This window comes from Garra rufa, chromosome 19, assembly GCF_049309525.1.
Source record: "Garra rufa chromosome 19, GarRuf1.0, whole genome shotgun sequence".
In the NCBI taxonomy this organism is placed as follows: Eukaryota; Metazoa; Chordata; class Actinopteri; order Cypriniformes; family Cyprinidae; genus Garra; species Garra rufa.
The window spans coordinates 15,421,159-15,441,450 of record NC_133379.1 but is presented as its reverse complement, the minus strand read 5'-3'; the positions used below and the strand labels follow the sequence as shown (position 1 = coordinate 15,441,450).

Sequence of the window (20,292 nt, the reverse complement as noted above, 5' to 3'; positions counted from 1 at the left end):
TTAGCTTTCCCAATCAACAACTTCTTGTTTACATCCTCCTGTTAGCCCAGATCAACCTGATCAACTGCATGATGAACAGTTCAAATCGTTATGTAGAGTTTTGTAAAGTAAGGTTACTGTATTTTACTGCATTATTAAATAAAACAATGTAGCATAAAGATATTGTTATTATGTTATATTGTTTTATTTAGTAATGTTTTGTTCAGTTGTATTATTATTATTATTATTATTATTATTATTATTATTATTAGTAGTAGTAGTAGTAGTAGTAGTAGCATTTATTTAGGTATTTTAATTACGTTAAATTAATGTTTAATTTAATTGAGTTGAATGTAATAAATTATTATTATTATTATTATTATTACTAGTTTTTACTAGCCTTTAGTTATTATTATTATTTATGAACGTATTTTAATTTATAAATGAAATATTTAAAATTATTATAAATATAAATATATTATATTTAAATTATTACTAGTTTTAAGTACACTTGTTTTTCACAAAGAATATTTTTAAAATATTATTATTATTATTATTATTATTATTTATATTGTTATTTAAATTATAAATTAAATATATTAAATTATTACTACTTGTATTAAGTAAAATTATTTTTCACAAAAATGTTAATAATGCTAATAATTTGCTTTTTATAATAATAATGATAAAAATAAATATAATAAATAATACTAATAATAAATATGTTTTTATTATGGTTATTTATGTAGGTATTTTGATGGTTGATTAAATATATGAAATTATTATTACTAGTATTAAGTAAAATATTTTTTTCACAAAGAAAATTATGCTAATAATAATAATAATAATAAGTATAATAATAAATGATTATTATTATTATTAGTAGTATGTAGGTATTTTACTTATAAATGAATAAATGAAATTATTATTACCAGCATTATTAATTTAAAATAATTAATTTAAATTAATTTAAGCTAATAATTTACTACTACTACTAATAATAATAATAATAATAATAATAATAATAATATTATTATTATTATTATTTATGTAAATGTATATAGGTGTTTTAATTATAAATTAAATATTTGAAATTATTGTTACTAGTATTGTTAAGAAAAAAAATCACAAATAAAATGATTGTAATAATTAACCTTATAATAATAAGTATTATTGTTGTTGTTGTTGTTGTTATTATTTATATAAGTATTTTAATTATAAATTAAATATATTAAATTATTATGACTAATGTTATGAAGTTAAATGATTTTTCACAAAGAAAATAAAGCTAATAATTTATTTTATATTAAATACATTGTCCTCTCATATTTAAATTGCAATAAATCCCATGCTATTTACTAATATTAGTAATACAGTCACAAAATAAATCCTTAATATTATAATAATATTACTATTAAATACTAGATTTTTTTTATAGTGAATTGCAATGACAGAAATATTTCTTATATTGTTTAACATTATTGTTTAGTAATAATAGTTATTATTAAACATTTGATTTCTTTATTTTACTATACCATTTTTGGATAATATTTCTATTTAGTAATACTACTACTACTCTAAAAATAATAATAATGCTATTTTAACCTGTAAAACTGCATGCTCAACAGTTTAAATCATTAAAAAAAAGTTAAACGGTATATTATTATTGTTATTATTATTATTAATAAAATGCAATTATTAATTTTAATTAATTTATAACATTTAATTATAGGTTAAAATATTAAATAATAATAATAATAATAATAATAATAATTAGGAATATTATTCCTAAATTAGTTATATTTTGTTTAAAGAAAATTTTTGTAAAACGTTTTTTGTAAAAATTTTGTATAAAGCTAGTTTTGCAATGCGGTTTAAACACAATGCAATAAAATCCACGATATGTATTAACTGTAGTACTTATACAGTAATGAAAATCACTTTATTTCTGTTTTTAGAGTTATTAAAAGGCGAATTACATTTTATTTGCATCATTCTCTCTTTCTCTTGCTCTCTTTTTTATTACAATAATGAGAATCGGGGAGAAATAACTAACAAAAATGATAACTATCCTAAAAATAAGCTTAGATTTGCTCATGCAAAATCACTTTTCTTTTGATTTTGGTGTGAAATAAAATGGATTCTTGTCAGTTTTAGTGAGAGTCGCCCGTTTACGTGCCGTTTCGTGATGCTAACCATTACTTAAAGCCAGTGTTCCTGAAGGAAATGTTCTTTTGTGAACATTTGAGGACAAAATAACCTGTTTTCCACTGAAGTCAAGAGTGCAGTTGAATCTAGCAGGAGGAATCAGACCATTAGTGCTTTAGCAGCAAATACCCTCAAACCATATTGGTTTCATGTCTCCGCTGCCTGCTCGTGTGTTTATGAAGCACTGAATGTTCAGGCTGAAGCCGTCTGAGCCGCTCTGAGATGCACTTGCTGAGGTTTCTCCATGTGCTAATGGAGAGATGAGGGCCGGTCTGGTTTCTTCTCATGAGGACACGAGTGAATCATCATCTCTCATGATGAAAGCTCTCAGTCCTCGCTCACGCCAGGGTTCAATGAGTTTATCACTCTGGTGCAGGTCCTGCATTTCTATGTCAATTCTTCATAAAATGTATGTTTTTTGAACGGTTAACGTAAGAATAGTTTTCTGAATGACTTACAGAAAAACCTGTTTTCCTTATGCCAAAAATTTGCCATAAATGTCACATTGTTGCCTCAAATTTCCAGTAGCTGCATTTCTTTAGATGGCTGATTTATTTTGTCAAATATAAATATCACATTTACTGTCGATGCTGAATTGAATTTTATTCAGATGAATACAAGGCTGTGCGTTCAGTCCATTCGTGTCAAGTTGTCTGTCAGTCATTCACATGATGAGACATTAGAGATTTATCTTTTCAGTGGACAAAAACCATTAGGTTGGTTGCACAATTTATTATTGATTTATAATGATAAATACTACTAAAATAATAATAACCACAACAACAACAACAACAATGTATTACATTTATTCTAAAAAATAATTCATTATTATTTACTTTTTTATTTTACAGTTAAATATTACAACAGAATTATTTTAATATATATTCTGTAAAAAAAAATTGTCATTATGATTATATGCTTAGTACTTTTAAATATTCAGTATTTTCATAGTAAAATGGTCTAATGTTTACTATGTAATATTGCAATAGAAATATTTATTTAGCTATTATTATTATTATTACCAAAATGTCTTTATTTTACAGTGAAATATTACAAGTGAAATTTATTTTTTGTTTTTTTGTTTTTATAATTATTATACACTTGATTATTTTACAATGAAATATTGTTCTAGTATTTTATTTAATAACAATGGTAATGTATACAATAGTTATTATTATTAGTATTATTGCATATCAAATTATTACAATGGTATTAATATTATCAAACTAAATTTCTTTGTTTTATAGTAAATATTACAACAGAATAATTTTTTTACAGTAAAAATTTTACAGTTTAAATATTTCATATTTAGTTTTTTTAATCATTGAATTTTATTTACTTTTAAGTGAAATGAGTTTCTTATATTTTAAATGTAATGTTAATAAGTGCAATATTAATATTTAATGACAACAATAATAAATGTAATAGTTATTATTAATATTATTATTACATATTAACTTTTCAATGAAATTAGTTTGTCTGATATTTTATCATTTATATCCAATATTAATATTTAATAACAATAATATATTTAATAGTTGTTGTTATTAATTATTATAATTGCATATTAAATTATTATCATCATCATCATATTATTATTATTATTATTGTTATAAACTAAATTTCTTTATTTTACAGTAAATATTACAAAAAATTGTTTTACAGTAAAATTTTTACAATTTAAATATTTCTTATTTAGTTTTTTAAATTATTGAACACAATTTCTTTACTTTTTAGTGAAATAAGTTTGTCTAATATTTAAAATGTAATGTCCAGTATTAATATTTAATAACAAATAATAATAATAAATGTAATAGTTATTATTACATATGAACTTTTCAATTAAATTACTTTGTCTAATTTAATAATTTATATCCAGTATTAATATTTAATAACAATAATATATTTAATAGTTGTTGTTGTTGTTATTATTATTATTATTACGTTTTACATAATTTTAACATAAGTTTTCTTTATTTTGCTATGAAATATTACAACAGAAATATTTCTTATTATTATAAGGCTTGATTTCTTCGTTTTACAGTTAGCAATTGTGTATTGTTTTTATTTAATAAAGATTGTAATTATTATTATTATTATTATTATTATTATTATTATTATTATTATTATTATTATTATTATATAGTCTTTGTCATATATAATCACAATTTTGGGACACATTTGTAACCATTACTATTATTATTATAATTATAATTATTATTTCATTTTAAAAATTTTTTTGTTGTTTTTAAATCTCACATTAAATATCATGTACTTATTAAATGTGAGATTTAAAAATATGTCAAATATGAGTGTGTCTTGAATAATGTTTATTTTTTATATAGTTAGTGATATATAATCACAATTAAATGTCTGTCTGTCTGTTTGTATTGTTGTAAACGTAAAGTTGTAGTTTCAAACCCCACAATAATTACATTTTTATTGTTCCAGTAATCAAGACACTCATGTTACTTTGAAGATTTGACCCTCTAATAATTACATGAAGTGTTAAGTCACATTTTACAAAGACCATTTACTAAACAACCGTTGATCTCGTATGTTTCAGGTCAGCTATCATCTGCGCTTTACATATAGCCCAAGAAATGCTCCGGCGCGTGAGAAGAGTGAGTTCAACCCCAACAATGATATGGACTGGCACACGCTTAGTCTGTTCCCGCTGTTCCAGCTTCCCGGCCCCAGAGAACAACACGAGCCACGCGGAGGCACGCCAGGTCAGTCCGCACCAATGCATTGTGGGAAATACTACCCAGCATAAGCAAATTACAGGCCATGAATTCCAGGCCAACCTACATGTACAGTCAAGCCCGAAATTATTCATACCCCTGGCAAATTCTGACTTAAAGTTTGTTTTATTTAACCAGCTAATTTTTTTGTCCGAAAATGACACAGGCTTCTCCCAAAAGATAATAAGATGATCATTGTGGAAAAAAAATATTACTCATCTTTTATTTACATTTGAACAAAAAGTGTCATGTCCACAATTATTCATACCCTTTGCAAACTGTCACAGTCTATGGGAAAATCCAAAGTTCTATACCATTCCAAATAGTCCAAGCTGTTCTAAAGCATCCTAATTACCCTGATTCACTGGGAACAGCTGTTTTAATCAACTCAACAGGTGAAAACAGAAGCTCTCTGCTGTTGGTTTGTGGACAGTCATGGCTAAGACAAAGGAGCTCACTGAGGACCTGCGGCTGCGTATTATGGCTGCTCACAAGTCAGGAAAGGGCTATAAGACCATATCTAAATGTTTTGAAGTTGTAGTGTCTACAGTGCAAAGTATTATTAAAAAATACATGACGTTCTGCACTGTGACAAATCTCAGAGGACGTGGTCGGAAGTCAAAAGTGACGTCTGTGCTGGCCAGGAGGATAGTGAGAGAGGTAAAAAAGAATCCAAGGATCACCACCAAGGCCATCCTGATGAATCTGGGCTCTGCTGGTGGCAACATCTCAAGTCCAACAGACACTGCCCACTGCTGGGCTCCACAGACGCAGACCAAGGAGGACACCACTTCTCCAGATAAGGCACACAAAAGCCCGCTTGGCCTTTGCAAATGCTCATCTGGAAAAAGAAGAAGACTTCTGGTCTTCTGTTTTATGGTCAGATGAAACAAAAATTGAATTGTTTGGCCACAATGATGTATCCTTCATTTGGCGTAAAAAAGGAGAAGCCTTCAACCCTAAGAACACCATCCCCACTGTCAAACATGGTGGTGGAAACCTAATGTTTTGGGGGTGTTTTTCAGCCGGTGGACCAGGGAACCTAATCACAGTAAACGGCACCATGAAAAAAGAGCAATACATCAAAATTCTCAACAACAACATCAGGCAGTCTGCAGAGAAACTTGGCACCAGTGGACATTTCAGCACGACAACAGCCCAAAACACACAGCAAAAGTGGTGAAGAAATGGTTAGCAGACAAAAACATTAACGTTTTGCAGTGGCCCAGCCAGAGTACTGACTTCAATCCAATTGAGAATCTGTGGAGGGAGCTAAAGATCAGGGTGATGGCAAGGAGAGCTCATCGCTAAAGATGAATGGGCAAAAATACCAGTGGAGACATGCAAAAAGCTGGTCAGCAATTATAGGAAGTGTTTGATTGCTGTAATAGCCAATAAAGGCTTTTCTATTGATTATTGAGAAGGGTATGAATACTTTTGGACATGCCACTTTTTGTTCAAATGTAAATAAAAGATGATGAATATTTTTTTTCCACAATGATGCCTCCTGTACATCGTCTTCTTATCTTCTGGGAGACATCTGTGTTATTTCCAGTCAAAAAATGGTTGAATAAAACCAACTTATAATTTATTAATAAATTCAGGCTTGACTGTATATGAGTTTGTTTCTTAATCAGATTTAGAGAAATATAGCATTACATCACTTGCTCACCAATCCTGCAGTGAATGGGTGCCGTCAGAATGAGAGTCCAAACAGCTGATAAAAACACCACACAACTTCAGTGCATCAATTAATATCTTGTGAAAAAAAAAACTGCGTCTTTGTAAGAAACAAATCCATCATCAATGCTTGTTTAAACGGCTTAAACAGTGTGCAAAATTGAAGCTGGTAACGTCTTCGTTTTTGATCGATTTCCTTGTTAACACCAGCTGTCAGTTACCATCAGCAGATGAGATAAACCGGCTTGTTCTATCTCCTCTGCTTCCTTAATGATCTCTTCCTGTACGTGAAGTTTTCCCGTGATGGTGCTAGCGATTGATTAGGAAGTGATTTGGATTAGTTAGCATTCCCTTCGCCTGATGGCCTCCAGCTCTGCCAGCGGCTTCAAAACGCCAGCAGCGTGTGTTATTAATCATGAGCGCTGCATGGCTTTTCACGCTTCAGCGTCCTCCTTTCATCTGCATTGAGTTGCTTTATAGTGCAAGTGTGAAAGACATGCACAGCGAGAGTTTTGATCTTCAAGGGTCATTATAGTTTGCAAAGCCATATGGAGCGGCAAGGAATTTTCTGTGAATGGTTAAGCTTTGAGAAATTGTAACTACCTGAAGCTAAAAGAAATATTAGAGGTGTTTTCAAGTTTAAACCTCATCATTGCTGTGGGATTTGTGGATAATTGGCCATATTGTGACTATTTTTTAAAGATCATTTTGCCTTTTAAGTTTACTTCCTTTTTTTTAGTTTTGTTCACATACAGGTGAGGTCAAAAGTTTACACCCCCTTGCAGAATCTTCAAAATGTTAATTATTTGACCAAAATAAAAGGGATCATACAAAGTGCGTGTTATATTTTACTTCGTATTGACCTGGATAAGATATTCGACATAAAAGATGTTTACATATAGTCCACAAGAGAAATTAATAGTTGAATTTATAAAAATGACCCCATTTAAAAGTTTACATATGCTTGATTCTTAATACTGTTACTGTGAATTTAGTTGTTTTTAAATACAATAATAATAACAACAATAACAATAACACTATTAATAATAATAAATAAAAAAGGTAAATTTTTTTGCATTTAAATTATTAATTTTCATTGTAAGTGCCTCACTGCCTCAAACTTGGCTTTTTTTGTGTAGACTGTAAAAAAAATGCTCTGTAGTTTTCATAATTCCCATTCATTATTTTTATTTCCAATTTTCATACATGAATTAAAAAAATGGTAACACTTTACAATAAGGTTCTTTAGTTAACATTAGTTAACCACATTAGTTAACATGAACTAATAATGAACTGCACTTATACAGCATTTATTAATCTTTGTTAATGTTAATTTCAACATTTACTAATATGGTATTAAAATCTTGTTACCATTAGTTAATGCAGTGTGAACTAACATGAACAAACAATGAGCAACTGTATTTTCGTTAACTAACGTTAATGAAGATTAGTAAATACAGTAATAAATGTATTGCTCATGGTTAGTTCATGTTAGTTAGTACATTAACTAATGTTTAACTAATGAACCTTATTGTAAAGTGTTACCAAAAAAATTATAAAAAGCAAAATGTAATTTTTTTTTTGGTCTAAAATGACTAAAGATTAAGGTTTCAATAAGCCAATCTAACTTTCCAGTTCTTTTGAGGAATAAAAAATATGAAATAAAGTTTTTATAAAAGTTTTTGCATTCATATATTTTTTTAAAACATTATTTGTATTTTCATCAGAGTCCATTAAAGGGGTCATCAGGTGCCAAATTAACTTTTACATGTTGTTTGAACATTAATGTGTGTTGGTAGTTTGTGTACACAACCACCCGACAATGATAAAAATCCACCCAGTGGTGTTTTTTAAATCTTTTTAAAATCAGTTCATTCTCAGCTTCTTGACGTTGTGATGAAGCACAGTTGATTGACATGAGCGTCTTAACTTAGACCCGCCCTCACCGAGCTGAAACTGTCTGAATGCAATCGCCATTGTGTGACTCAGGTGCAGAGGAAGACTCTAATTGAGCGATTGAGGTGTTCTGTTGTTGGATGTATTGATGAACAAAGCAGTGGTCATTTACTCCTGACATCTGAGCTGCTGAAGACGCAGAGGATTAATGTTACTTTTGGTTTTAAAAGGAAAGTGCCGATACCGATCTACATATGCGTCTATGCTCGTGCGAATCATTCGTTGATGCAGCTTCACCCACAGCCGAAGTGAATATAAGGGTTTTTTATGCATCTTTGCAAATGGCCTTTCTTAATAATGTGCTTGTTGGCAAGTTTCACAGATAAACACAGCTAAAGGTAGCTAAACACTGCTAAATGTGGTTAAAGTAAACATTACAGCTCATAATCCCACAGCAGAGAGGGGCGGGGCGAGCAGAGCTCATTTGCATTTAAAGGGCCCATGCAATAAAATGAGCTGATATTTTGCAGAGCTGATTTTGACAAGGTAAAAGAGTGTTTTTTTTTACACTACTATTGAGAATTTTTAACCAAAGTATATTACAGACTTTTTATTAAGACCCTTAAGATTCATATGAACTGGAAAATGGCCATCTAATGACCCCGGACCACAAAACCAGTCTTAAGTCGCTGGGGTATGTTTGTAGCAATAGCCAAAAATACATTGCATGGGTCAAAATTTTTGATTTTTCTTTTATGTCAAAAATCATTGAGAAATTAAGTAAAGTTCATGTTCCATGAAGATTTTTTGTAAAATTCTTACTGTAAACATATCAAAATGTAATTTTTGATTTGTAATATGCATTGTTAAGAACCTAATTTGGACAACTTTAAAGGTGATTTTCTCAGTCTTTTAGATTTTTTTGCATCCTCAGATTTCTGATTTCAAATATATGTATCTCAGCCAAATATTGTCCTATCCTAACAAACCATACATCAATAGAAAGCTTATTTATTGAGCTTTCATATGATATATAAATCTCAGTTTTTTCAAATTTAACCTTATGACTGGTTTTGTGGTCCAGGGTCACATATTGCTTGTCACTTTACTATTGAAACAATGAATATTTTAATGTTAGAATTGCCACTTACATTGCATTAACCTCACTGGAAGCCAGACTTCTGCTTTTTAAAGAAGCGACAGGACAAATGGAAATGAATATTTGTGGTATCCAACATTAAACCACACATGCTGTCGATTCAGCTCAAGCCATAATACTCCTTTAATATAAATCTTCTCAGTTCATCAGAGTCCATTAAAACCTCAGTTTGATTGATTGTATCTAATGAGTAGAGTATGTCTCTGTTGTCTCTAAACAGGATATTACCGCGAGGGCTTCCTGCAGGTGCAGCACGCGGTGGACAGGGCCATCATGAAGGCTTACAACAGCACGGCCGCGGCGGCCCTCTTCAAGCGAGCCCAAGTGCAGCTGGCCCGCTTCCCTTTCCCGGCGTTCATCTACGACGTCTTCATCCTGGCCATCCAGAACCAGCTGCCGCTGCTGCTCGTGCTCAGTTTCACCTACACCTCTCTGAATATCGTCCGCTCTGTGGTGCAGGAGAAGGAGAGGAAACTCAAGGTACTGGAAGAGGGGCATGAACATGGATTCTGATGCAGTTTGATGTAATAAAGCTTGACTGCAGCCGTTTGTGTGTTTTGCAGGAGTACATGCGCATGATGGGGCTCAGCAACTGGTTGCACTGGAGCGCCTGGTTCCTCATGTTTTTCCTCTTCCTCTCTATCTCCGTCTTCTTTGTTACTCTGCTTATCTGCATCAAGGTAAACACAGACACACTGCTTTGTGTTATCTAGTTCCTTGTGCTACTAGAAATACCACATACTGTTTGCATCTCTTTGAAAGTGTTTTGTTTACCTCACTTGAGAAATGAGAACCAGGTTTTATTCAAAACAAGTTACACTCGGTGCACAAAAATCAATGCAGCGGAGCATTTTAATATGGTGTTTGCATTTACATTTTTCCACAGATACAGATGGTATAGATACTGAATGATATGTTTGTTTGCATGATAACATTTACATAAAGATGCAGTATGCATTTAGAGTTTTGCTTTAATTAAAAAAAGGTATTTTTAAAAGTATTATTTTCAAATTGCAAATGAGGTCTCCTTTTTCTCAGTAAACGTTAACATATACAATTAAATATGGTATGTATACTACTGCTTATAAATAAAAAAACAATAATGGTTAAATATAAAACTAAATGTAACTGTTAATTTGCATGTAAAAAATTATAAATTATAAGAAAGTTTATTATAATTTTGTTATAATAAAGCCAAAAAACCCCCCACATTTTTCCACAGTAGCAAAAAAGAGGTATTTAAGATATTATATATAAATTGTAATAATTTTTGTACACTAACCCATACACTTATTAATGTTTTAATAATGTATTTAAATATATATAATGTAAATAAAGAAAAATAATAACAATAATAATATTTAATAGTAATAATAGAAAGTAATAATAATTAATAATGTTATATAATTGATTAATTTATGCATAATAATAATTAATTAACAAATAATAATAAGTGAAAGTAATAATAATTATTAATAAGTTATATAATTAATTAATGAATACATAATAATAAAAATAATTAATAACATAATGAAGAATAATCATAATAGTAGTAGTAATAATAATAATAATAATAATAAGTGAAATTTATAATAATTACTAGTTTATATAATTAGTTATTTAATACATAATTAAATAATACTTTATTAATAACAAATAATAGTAATAATAAGTGAAAATAATAACAATTAATGATAAGTTATATAATTAATTAATACATAATTGAATAATAATTAATTAATAAATAATGAATAATAATAAGTGAAAGTAATTAATAATTAATTAAGGTATATTAGTTAATTAAGACATAATAATTGAATAATAATTAATTAATAACAAATAATGAACAAGTGAAAGCAATAATAACTAATAAACTATATAGTACAGAATAATTAAAAAGTAAGTATTACTTTATTATTAAAAAGTAATAATTAATAATAAGGTATATTAGTTAATACATAATAATTAAAGAATAATTAATTAATAACAAATAATGAACAATCTTAATAATAAAAAATAATAAGTAGGAGGAAATGATAATAAGTTATATAATTAGTTAATTAATACTTAATTACATAATATGTTATTAATAACAAATAATAATAATAATAATAATAAGTAATTATAATTACTAATAAGTTATATAATAATTAATTCTTACATAATAATGAATAACAAATAATGAACATTAATTATAAAAGTAGAAGTAGTAGTAATAATACTAATACTCATAATAAGTGAAGTTAATAGAAATTAATGATAAGTTAATACATATAATTAATACATAAATAATAATCAATTCATAACAAATAATGAACAATAATTTTAATAATAATAAGTAAAAGTAATAATAATAAATAAGTTATATAATTAGTTAATTAATACATAATAATTAAATAATAATTTATTAATAACAAATAATAATAATAATAACAGTAATAAGTGAAAGTAATAATTAATAATTAGGCATATTAGTTAATCTATACTGAATTAAATAATTAGTGAATAACTTATAGTGAACAATAATCATAATAGTAATAATAATAATAATAATAATAAGTGAAAGTAAAAATAATTAATATTAAGTTATATAATGGATTATTTAATTCATACATAATAAATGATCATTAATAACATTAATCATGAAAGCAGTAGTAGTAGTAGTATCACAATTCTCTGAAGCCAAAAGGTAAATGTTTTCACATAAATAAATAAATGTGCAATAAACTATGAATAGATTCTCTCAGAAATCAGTATCATGAAATACAGAATTTGAAACGTATTAGTTAACGTTTGTGTTGTTTCTGTGTCAGGTGAGTCCTAACGGAGCGGTGTTGACCCACAGCGACCCCACGCTGGTGTTTTTTTTCCTGCTGGCGTTTGCCATCTCCACCATCAGCTTCAGCTTCATGATCAGCGCCTTCTTCTCCAGAGGTGACCTCTTCATCTCTAATCTGTCAATTTATCTTTTCATCCCAGAACGTAATAGTCATTACACTGTATTGTCATTTATAGCATGTTTACTGTATATACTGTACATAGCGCTTCATTCAAGCGGCTTTATTTCAGAAACAAAGTCTTATAATAAAAGAATGCAGATAATACAAGATAAATGGACAGAAAGCAGAGGTGACAAAAGAAACAAAGGCACAAAACCAGACATACCTGCTGTATTTTGGCAAATGAGCTGCGTTTAAACTCAGAAATCAGTGCTCCTTTGTCCATAACCTGCACTACTTTTTATACATTTTATTTTGTTATTTATTGATACTTTTTTCAGAAAATTATTTCATTTTATTTTATTTTGTGTATATATTTGTACTAGAAAACAAGACAAAAATACTAAGTAAGAAAAATATTTTATTTTACTTTATTTCGTTATTTTATGTGTAGATATTTGTACCGGAAAAACTAGACAAAAATACTAAGTAAGAAAATTATTTTCTTTTCTTTTTTTAATTAAATAAATTTAAATACATGAAATTAAATATTAAAATAAGAATATTGAAATTAAAATATTTTTCTTCAGATACTAAGTCTAATTTAAATTAAAAATTAATAAAATTAAATTTTATTTATGTGTAGATATTTGTACTGGAAAACAAGACAAAACACTAAATAAGAAAATTATTTTAATTGATTTTATAGTTTTTTTATTATGTTATTTTATTATGTGTATATATTTGTACTGGAAAACTAGACAAAAATACTAAGAAAGAAAATTATTTTATTTATTGATACTGTTTTTACAGATTTTTTTTTATTATTATTTATTTATTTAATTTTATTTTGTAATAAATTAAATTAAATATTTTCCTCAGAAACTAAGTCTAATTTTATTTAAAATAAAAATGTATACATTACATTTTATTTGTGTATAGATATTTGTACTGGAAAACAAAAGAAAATACTAAGTCAATTATTTATCATTTATTTTATTTTTATTTATTTATTTTTTATGTGTAGAAAATTATTTTATTTCAGAATTAAAAAAACAAAACAATGTATAGATATTTGTATTGGAATACAAATTTATTATTTTAATATATTTATTGATAGGTTTTTTTTTTCAGAATTTAAAATTGAAAAATGTGTCAATATTTGTACTAGTAAGAGAATTATTTTATACTTTTTTTTTTTTTTTTTCGAAAATTCTGATAGTGTGCATTTATAGGATGTATACTGTATAAACTGTACATAGCGCTTCAATCAAGCAGCTTTATTTTAGTAAGAAACAAAGCCTCACAATAAAAGAATGGAGATAATACAAGATAAATGGACAGAAAGCAGAGGTGACAAAAGAAACAAAGGTACAAAACCGGAGATACCTGCTGTATTTTTGGCAAATGAGCTGCGTTTAAACTCAGAAATCAGTGCTCCTTTGTCCATAACCTGCACTTTTTTTTCTTTTCTCTGCCAAACAAAAACCTCCAATTACCGCAAACTGTGTGTTAAAGCTGGTAACCAGCTGTGGAAAATGTTCAGGTTGCAGTTATTGACCCTTTTTGATGCTAGAAATGCTTTTAGCGAGTGATGGCAGAAGTCGTGTCTGGGTTTGATTGGCCCTCAGGTGAGCTAATAATAAGATGTGTTGATGTTCATACCTGCTTTAGGAGCGGATTCATCACGCTTGTACTCTTCATCTTGATGGGACAAAGAATAGGAAATCAAATGAGCAATGGTGTTTCATTTCAGTATTGTGTTCATAAATGACTGATTCTGGAAAATGCACTGATTTGATTTTGAGTTAAAGCTGTAACCCAGTCATTATTTACTCAACCACATGTTGCAAAAAATATGCAAAAATCATTTTTTATTTAATATTTTTTAGTTTTCCAATGCAAATATCTAACAGTTTACTTGAGAAGCAAGTTTTCTGGAAAAAAAAAATGCTTAAACTAAGGACAAATATTTGTCAGAAAATTAGACTTAGTATTTGACGTTATTTTGCATCTTAAATTAATAAATTAATCTTGATTTATGAATGTGTAGATATTTGTACTAGCAAACAAGACAGAAATACTGAGTATTACTGATTCTTTATTTTATTTTATGAATACTTTTTTCAGAAAATTAGACTTAGTATCTGACGAAAATTATTTTATTTTAAATTTCATTTCATTTCATTAAAACAAGACAAAAATACCAAGTAAGAAAATTATTTTATTTAGTTTGTTTATTTATTTATTTATTTATTTGTAGACATTTGTACTGAAAAACAAAACAAAAATGCTAAGTAAGAAAATTATTTTATTTTATTATTTTATTTATTGATACTTTTTTCCCCGAAAAAGTATCTAAAGAAAATTGTTTTATTTTTAATTTATTTTATTATTTAATATGTTTATATTTGTACCTGGAAAACAAGACAAAAATATTAAGTAAGAAACTATTTTATTTTATGTGTAGATATTTGTAGTGGAAAACAAGACAAAAATACTAAACAATTTATTTTCTTTTATTTATTGATACTTTTTTCAGAAAATTAGAAGAAAATCTGAAGAAAATTATGCTATTTTATTTTATGTGTAGATATTTGTAGAAAATAAAAAAAATGGCAAGTAATACAATTATTTTTTTTATTTTATTTTATTTATTGATTTTCTTTTAGAAAATTAGTCTTAGAATCTTAAGAAAATTATTTAAATATTAAAAAAATACTGAGTAAAAAAATATAATTTTTTTTATTTTATTTGTTGATAGCTTTTTTCAACAAAAAAAAAGTGTCAATATTTGAACTGGAAAACAAGACAAAAATACTGAGTGAGAAAATGATTGAATTGATTTATTTATTTAGGTATTTTTGTGCCATGTTAGCTTTCTAAAAGCCAGAATGGTCCATGCTCTGTCCAGTCTAGTTCGCATTTTTGCATTTTCAAACCTGGCACGACACGTTTAATGTTTTCTATTTTGCATTAGAGGATTTGTTAAGTAAATAGCATTAAAAAGGCCCAAACATGCTGATGCATTAATAAAAAAACATGAGCGAGAATCCTTTTAAAGGGCAGTTTTGAAAACATTTCCAGCCGCTCTGGCATTAAATTGTGACACATAGCATTATGTGTAGGTGGAAATGAGGCACTGCATGTCTGTATTGCTGCCTCGAGCAGAAAATATAATATTATATGTTGTCCAGTGTAATAAAAAAAAAAAAATGAGCTGACTCTCTGCTTTAAAGAGAAATTTGCTTTAAAGGCAATTGTTAATGGTAAATGTACCTGTTCAGTTTAAAATATATTTTTTTAAATTCATTTAATATCTTAGATTTTTTTTTTTTAAATAAATGTATTTTATTATTTATTTTCATCTTATTTATTTATGAGTATTTATTTTATTTTATAACCAGTACAACAAACACTACCATAATGTAAATAAAAATCAACAATTCACTTTTTTTTGCATTATAGATGCAAAACAAAAATCTATTATAATAATTATGCATAAATAAATGTATTTTATTCTTTATTTTCATTTTATTTATCTATAAGTATTTCATTTTAAATTTCTTTTATTTTAAATTAAAACCAAATACTACCATAATTCATTAAAAAATCAACAATTAACATTTTTTTGCATTTACAGATGCAAAACTAAGCAAAAACTCTCTGCTTTAAAGAGAAATGTTAGCTTGTTTTGTCAAGGCCAATGTTAATGCTGATAGAACCAGTTCAGTGTAGATTATAGTCTTTATAATTGATTTATTATGTTAGATTTTTAAAAAATGTGTTTTTGTTTATTTTTTTTTATAAATGTGTTTTATTCTTTATTTTTATTTAATTTATTCATAAGTATTTATTATTTTATTTATTTTATTTTAAATTAAAAACAGTACAACAAATACTACCATAATGTATAAAAAAATCAACAATTAACTTTTTTGCATTACAGATGCACAATTTTCCTTTCCTTTCCTTTCCTTTCCTTTCCTTTCCTTTCCTTTCCTTTCCTTTCCTTTCCTTTCCTTTCCTTTGTAGAATGTAAATTTGAATGTAAATGTAAATTTTGTAAATTTGTAAATTTTAGTCTTTATAATTAATTTATTAGATTAGATTTTTGTTCATTTATTTTTAATAATGTATTTTTATTTTTTTAAATAAATAAATGAATTTTAATCTTTTTTCATTTTATTTATATAAGTATTTTTATTTATTTTATTTTAAATTGAATCCAGTACAACAAATACTATCATATTATTAATATTCTTGAAAATTCATTTATTATATTAGATTTTTTGTTTGTTTGTTTTTAATAATCATTTTTTTGTTGATTAAATAAATCAATGTATTTAATCTTTATTTTCATTTTATTTATTTATAAGTATTTTTTTTATTTATTTTATCTTAAAGTAAAACCAGTATGACGAATACTACCATAATGTTTTATTCTTTATTTTCATTTTATTTATTTATAAGTACTTCTTTTTATTTTTAAGTAAAACCAGTATGACAAATACTATCATAATGTATACAAAATATCAACAATTTCATTACGATTTCATCTCTTTTTTTGCATTACAGGTGCAAAACTATGCAAAAACTAATTTTTGCATTTCTTTAAGCAATATACAATGTTTGGTTTTGTTTTAAAGGTGTGAAGTATGACCTGTACATTTTATTAATTTCATTCATTATACCATTTACAATTTCTTGTTGATATATGTGATTCAGAACAGGATCGGCTGTTTTTCTTAAGGTCTGAAATGGAGTCAGTGCGGTTCAGTGACCTCCTTTATTCAAAAGCCCATAGAGACTTGTCCTCTCAGGTTTAGAAAGGCTGAAAATGGACTTTAATCAACACGTCCTGCTCTCTCGGTCCGGCCCATTTAAAGCCCAAATGACATATTGTAGAGTGTGAAGAGGTTCTCCGCATCTCTGCGTCCTTTTGAGATGTAAATACAAAAAATAGCCCTGTGTGTCATTTCCTTCCATTTGTTGAGCGGTGCTGCCACTCTTTCCACTGCTCTTTTCTCATATCGCCTCTCTCTCATCCGCTCTTTTGTGTCTTTTTGAGGGTCGTGGGGAGTGTAGCTCAAGGCCGTGAGTGAGTGAGAGTAGGGGTTTGATTCTGGAGCCTCATAATGGACTCATGGATTCATTTCACACATCCGTCTTTAATCTCACACTGAATCTTATGCTGGAGAGGCTGAATGCGACAAAAGTGTCCAGGTCACAGTGTCCCAAAAATGATTTATTATTTTATAACTGGCTTCCAGAGAAGCGTCTTTATTGTTTTATTCCAGTATGGTATAAATAAATAACAATATAATTGTACTTTTTTTTTTTTTTTATTTTTTTTTACTTTAATATATTTCTTCACAAATTCTCATTAATATAATGAGAAAAATAAATATTTAAATGTTATCAATCAATCAATCAATCAATATCCCTTTATTGACATTGCATGTTAACATACAACGAAATTGCATCTCACTCATAAGAAGGTAACTATATTCACATACATTCAAAAACACCAATATTAAAGTGACTTGTGCATTTCATTAATGTGCTCAGTCCATCCTTTCAAAATGATAAGAATCTGTAGAAGGCAACCCTAAAGATAGGAATTCAGTTCACGTATTACTGTTGGAAAAAAAACTGTTCCTATATCTGGAGGTGCGAGTTTTTAAAACCCTATAACGTCTCCCAGATCGGAGCAGTGCAAAGAGGTTTTGAAAAGGATGGGTATTGTCCTTGATGATGGTACAGGCTCTGCAATGACAGCGAAGCCTCTATATGTCCTTAAGGTGAGGCGGTGGAAGTCCAATAATCTTTTGGGGGATTTTAATAACCCTTTGAAGTGCAGCTCTATCGGTCACAGAACAATTCCCATACCATGCTGTAATACAGTATGTTAATATACTTTGTACTGTAGAGTGGTAGAATGATTTCAACAGTCTGGCAGAGAGATGGGCCTTCCTCAGAGTTCATAGAAAGTAAAGTCTCTGTTGGGCCTTTTTGACCAGAGCATTAGTGTTGACTGTCCACTTAAGGTCCTCGCTGACATGGATGCCCAGAAACTCTTTCCACCTCCTCTCCCTTTATTACCAAGGCCTGGAGTTCTTCTTGATGTCGCCTGAAGTCTATAACCAACTCCTTTGTCTTCTTGATGTTAAGAGACAAACTGTTGTCAGAGCACCACTCAACCAGCCTGAACACATCATCTCTATAGGCAGCTTCATTGCCCTGTGAGATGAGCCCCACAAGTGTTGTGTCATCTGCAAACTTAATAATTGCATTCGTGGGGTGTGCTGCTGTACAATCGTGTGTATAGAGAGAGTATAACAAAGGGCTCAACACACATCCCTGCGGTGCTCCAGTACTAAGAGTCAGACTTGTGGAGGTATGCGAAATTAATCTCACATTCTGTGACCGGTTCCTGGTCCACCAACATACAGTATTTGGTTGCTGAGACCCACATCCCGCATCTTTATGACTAACCTGCTAGGGATGATAGTATTAAAGGCAGAACTATAGTCCACAAAGAGCATCCTTCTGTTCCAGATGTTCCAATGCAATATGAAGTGCTGTATTAACGGCATTCTCTGTGGATCTATTTTGCCTGTATGCATATTGATGTGGGTCAAATGTAGGGGGGAGGACAGATTTAATATATCCCAGGATGAGTCTTTCAAAGCATTTAGATATAATCGGAGTTAGTGCTATTGGCCTGTAATCATTTAGAGAAGTGATACTGGACTGCTTAGGTATTGGAATAATAGTGGCCGTTTTGAGGCAGGTTGGAACAACAGTATGTGCCAGTGAAAGATTAAAAATGTCTGTAAAAACATCTTCAAGCTGATGTGCACAGTCCCGGAGGACCCGGAGGACCTACCTGTGATTTCATCCGGTCCAGCCGCCTTTCTTGCATTTGTTGTTTTCAAAACCTGCCTAACCTGATGAGTCTGGAAGATGAGCAGTGGTCAACAGGCTCCAGCTGTAGTGAAACTGCGTTGTCTGATTTCCTCTCAAATTGGGCAAAAAAACAGTTCAGTTCCTCAGTCAGTGTGAGACTACTCGCTGTCATATGTTCTCTACTTCCCCCGCAGTTTGTTATATGATGCAGACCCTGCCACATGCGTGATGAGTTCTTTGCGTCAAAGTGATCCTCTATCTTCTGTTTATAGGCAGCTCTGGCTATTTTTTTTTCCCTTTCTTGAGGTTACATCTAGAAGCACTGTACAGTTCTTTGTTACCAGACTTGAATGCCACATTACGATCTTTCAAAAGAAGTTGAACCTCCTTTGTCATCCATGGCTTCCTGTTTGGGTAGACACGGATGCGTTTACCAGTAGTTACAACTTCCACACAGCATCTGATATAGAAGAGCACAGTAGATGTACAGTCGTGGCCAAAAGTTTTGAGAATGACACAAATATTAGTTTTCACAAAGTTTGCTGCTAAACTGCTTTTAGGTCTTTGTTTCAGTTGTTTCTGTGATGTACTGAAATATAATTACAAGCACTTCATACGTTTCAAAGGCTTTTGTCGACAATTACATGACATTTATGCAAAGAGTCAGTATTTGCAGTGTTGGCCCTTCTTTTTCAGGACCTCTGCAATTCGACTGGGCATGCTCTCAATCAACTTCTGGGCCAAATCCTGACTGATAGCAACCCATTCTTTCATA

The 20,292-nt window shown here is 29.0% G+C and overlaps 1 protein-coding gene across 1 annotated transcript in view; it reads left to right on the top strand.

Moving 5' to 3' along the window:
- The window catches only part of LOC141292250 (phospholipid-transporting ATPase ABCA3-like), an 87,486-nt gene that overhangs the window by 22,843 nt on the left and 44,351 nt on the right, over positions 1–20,292 (top strand). Inside the window, exons 5-8 of the mRNA XM_073824251.1 lie at positions 4,754–4,919; positions 9,887–10,146; positions 10,230–10,346; positions 12,480–12,600. Of these exons, the coding sequence (XP_073680352.1) occupies positions 4,754–4,919; positions 9,887–10,146; positions 10,230–10,346; positions 12,480–12,600 (664 nt within the window). The remainder of the gene's footprint in view (positions 1–4,753; positions 4,920–9,886; positions 10,147–10,229; positions 10,347–12,479; positions 12,601–20,292) is intronic.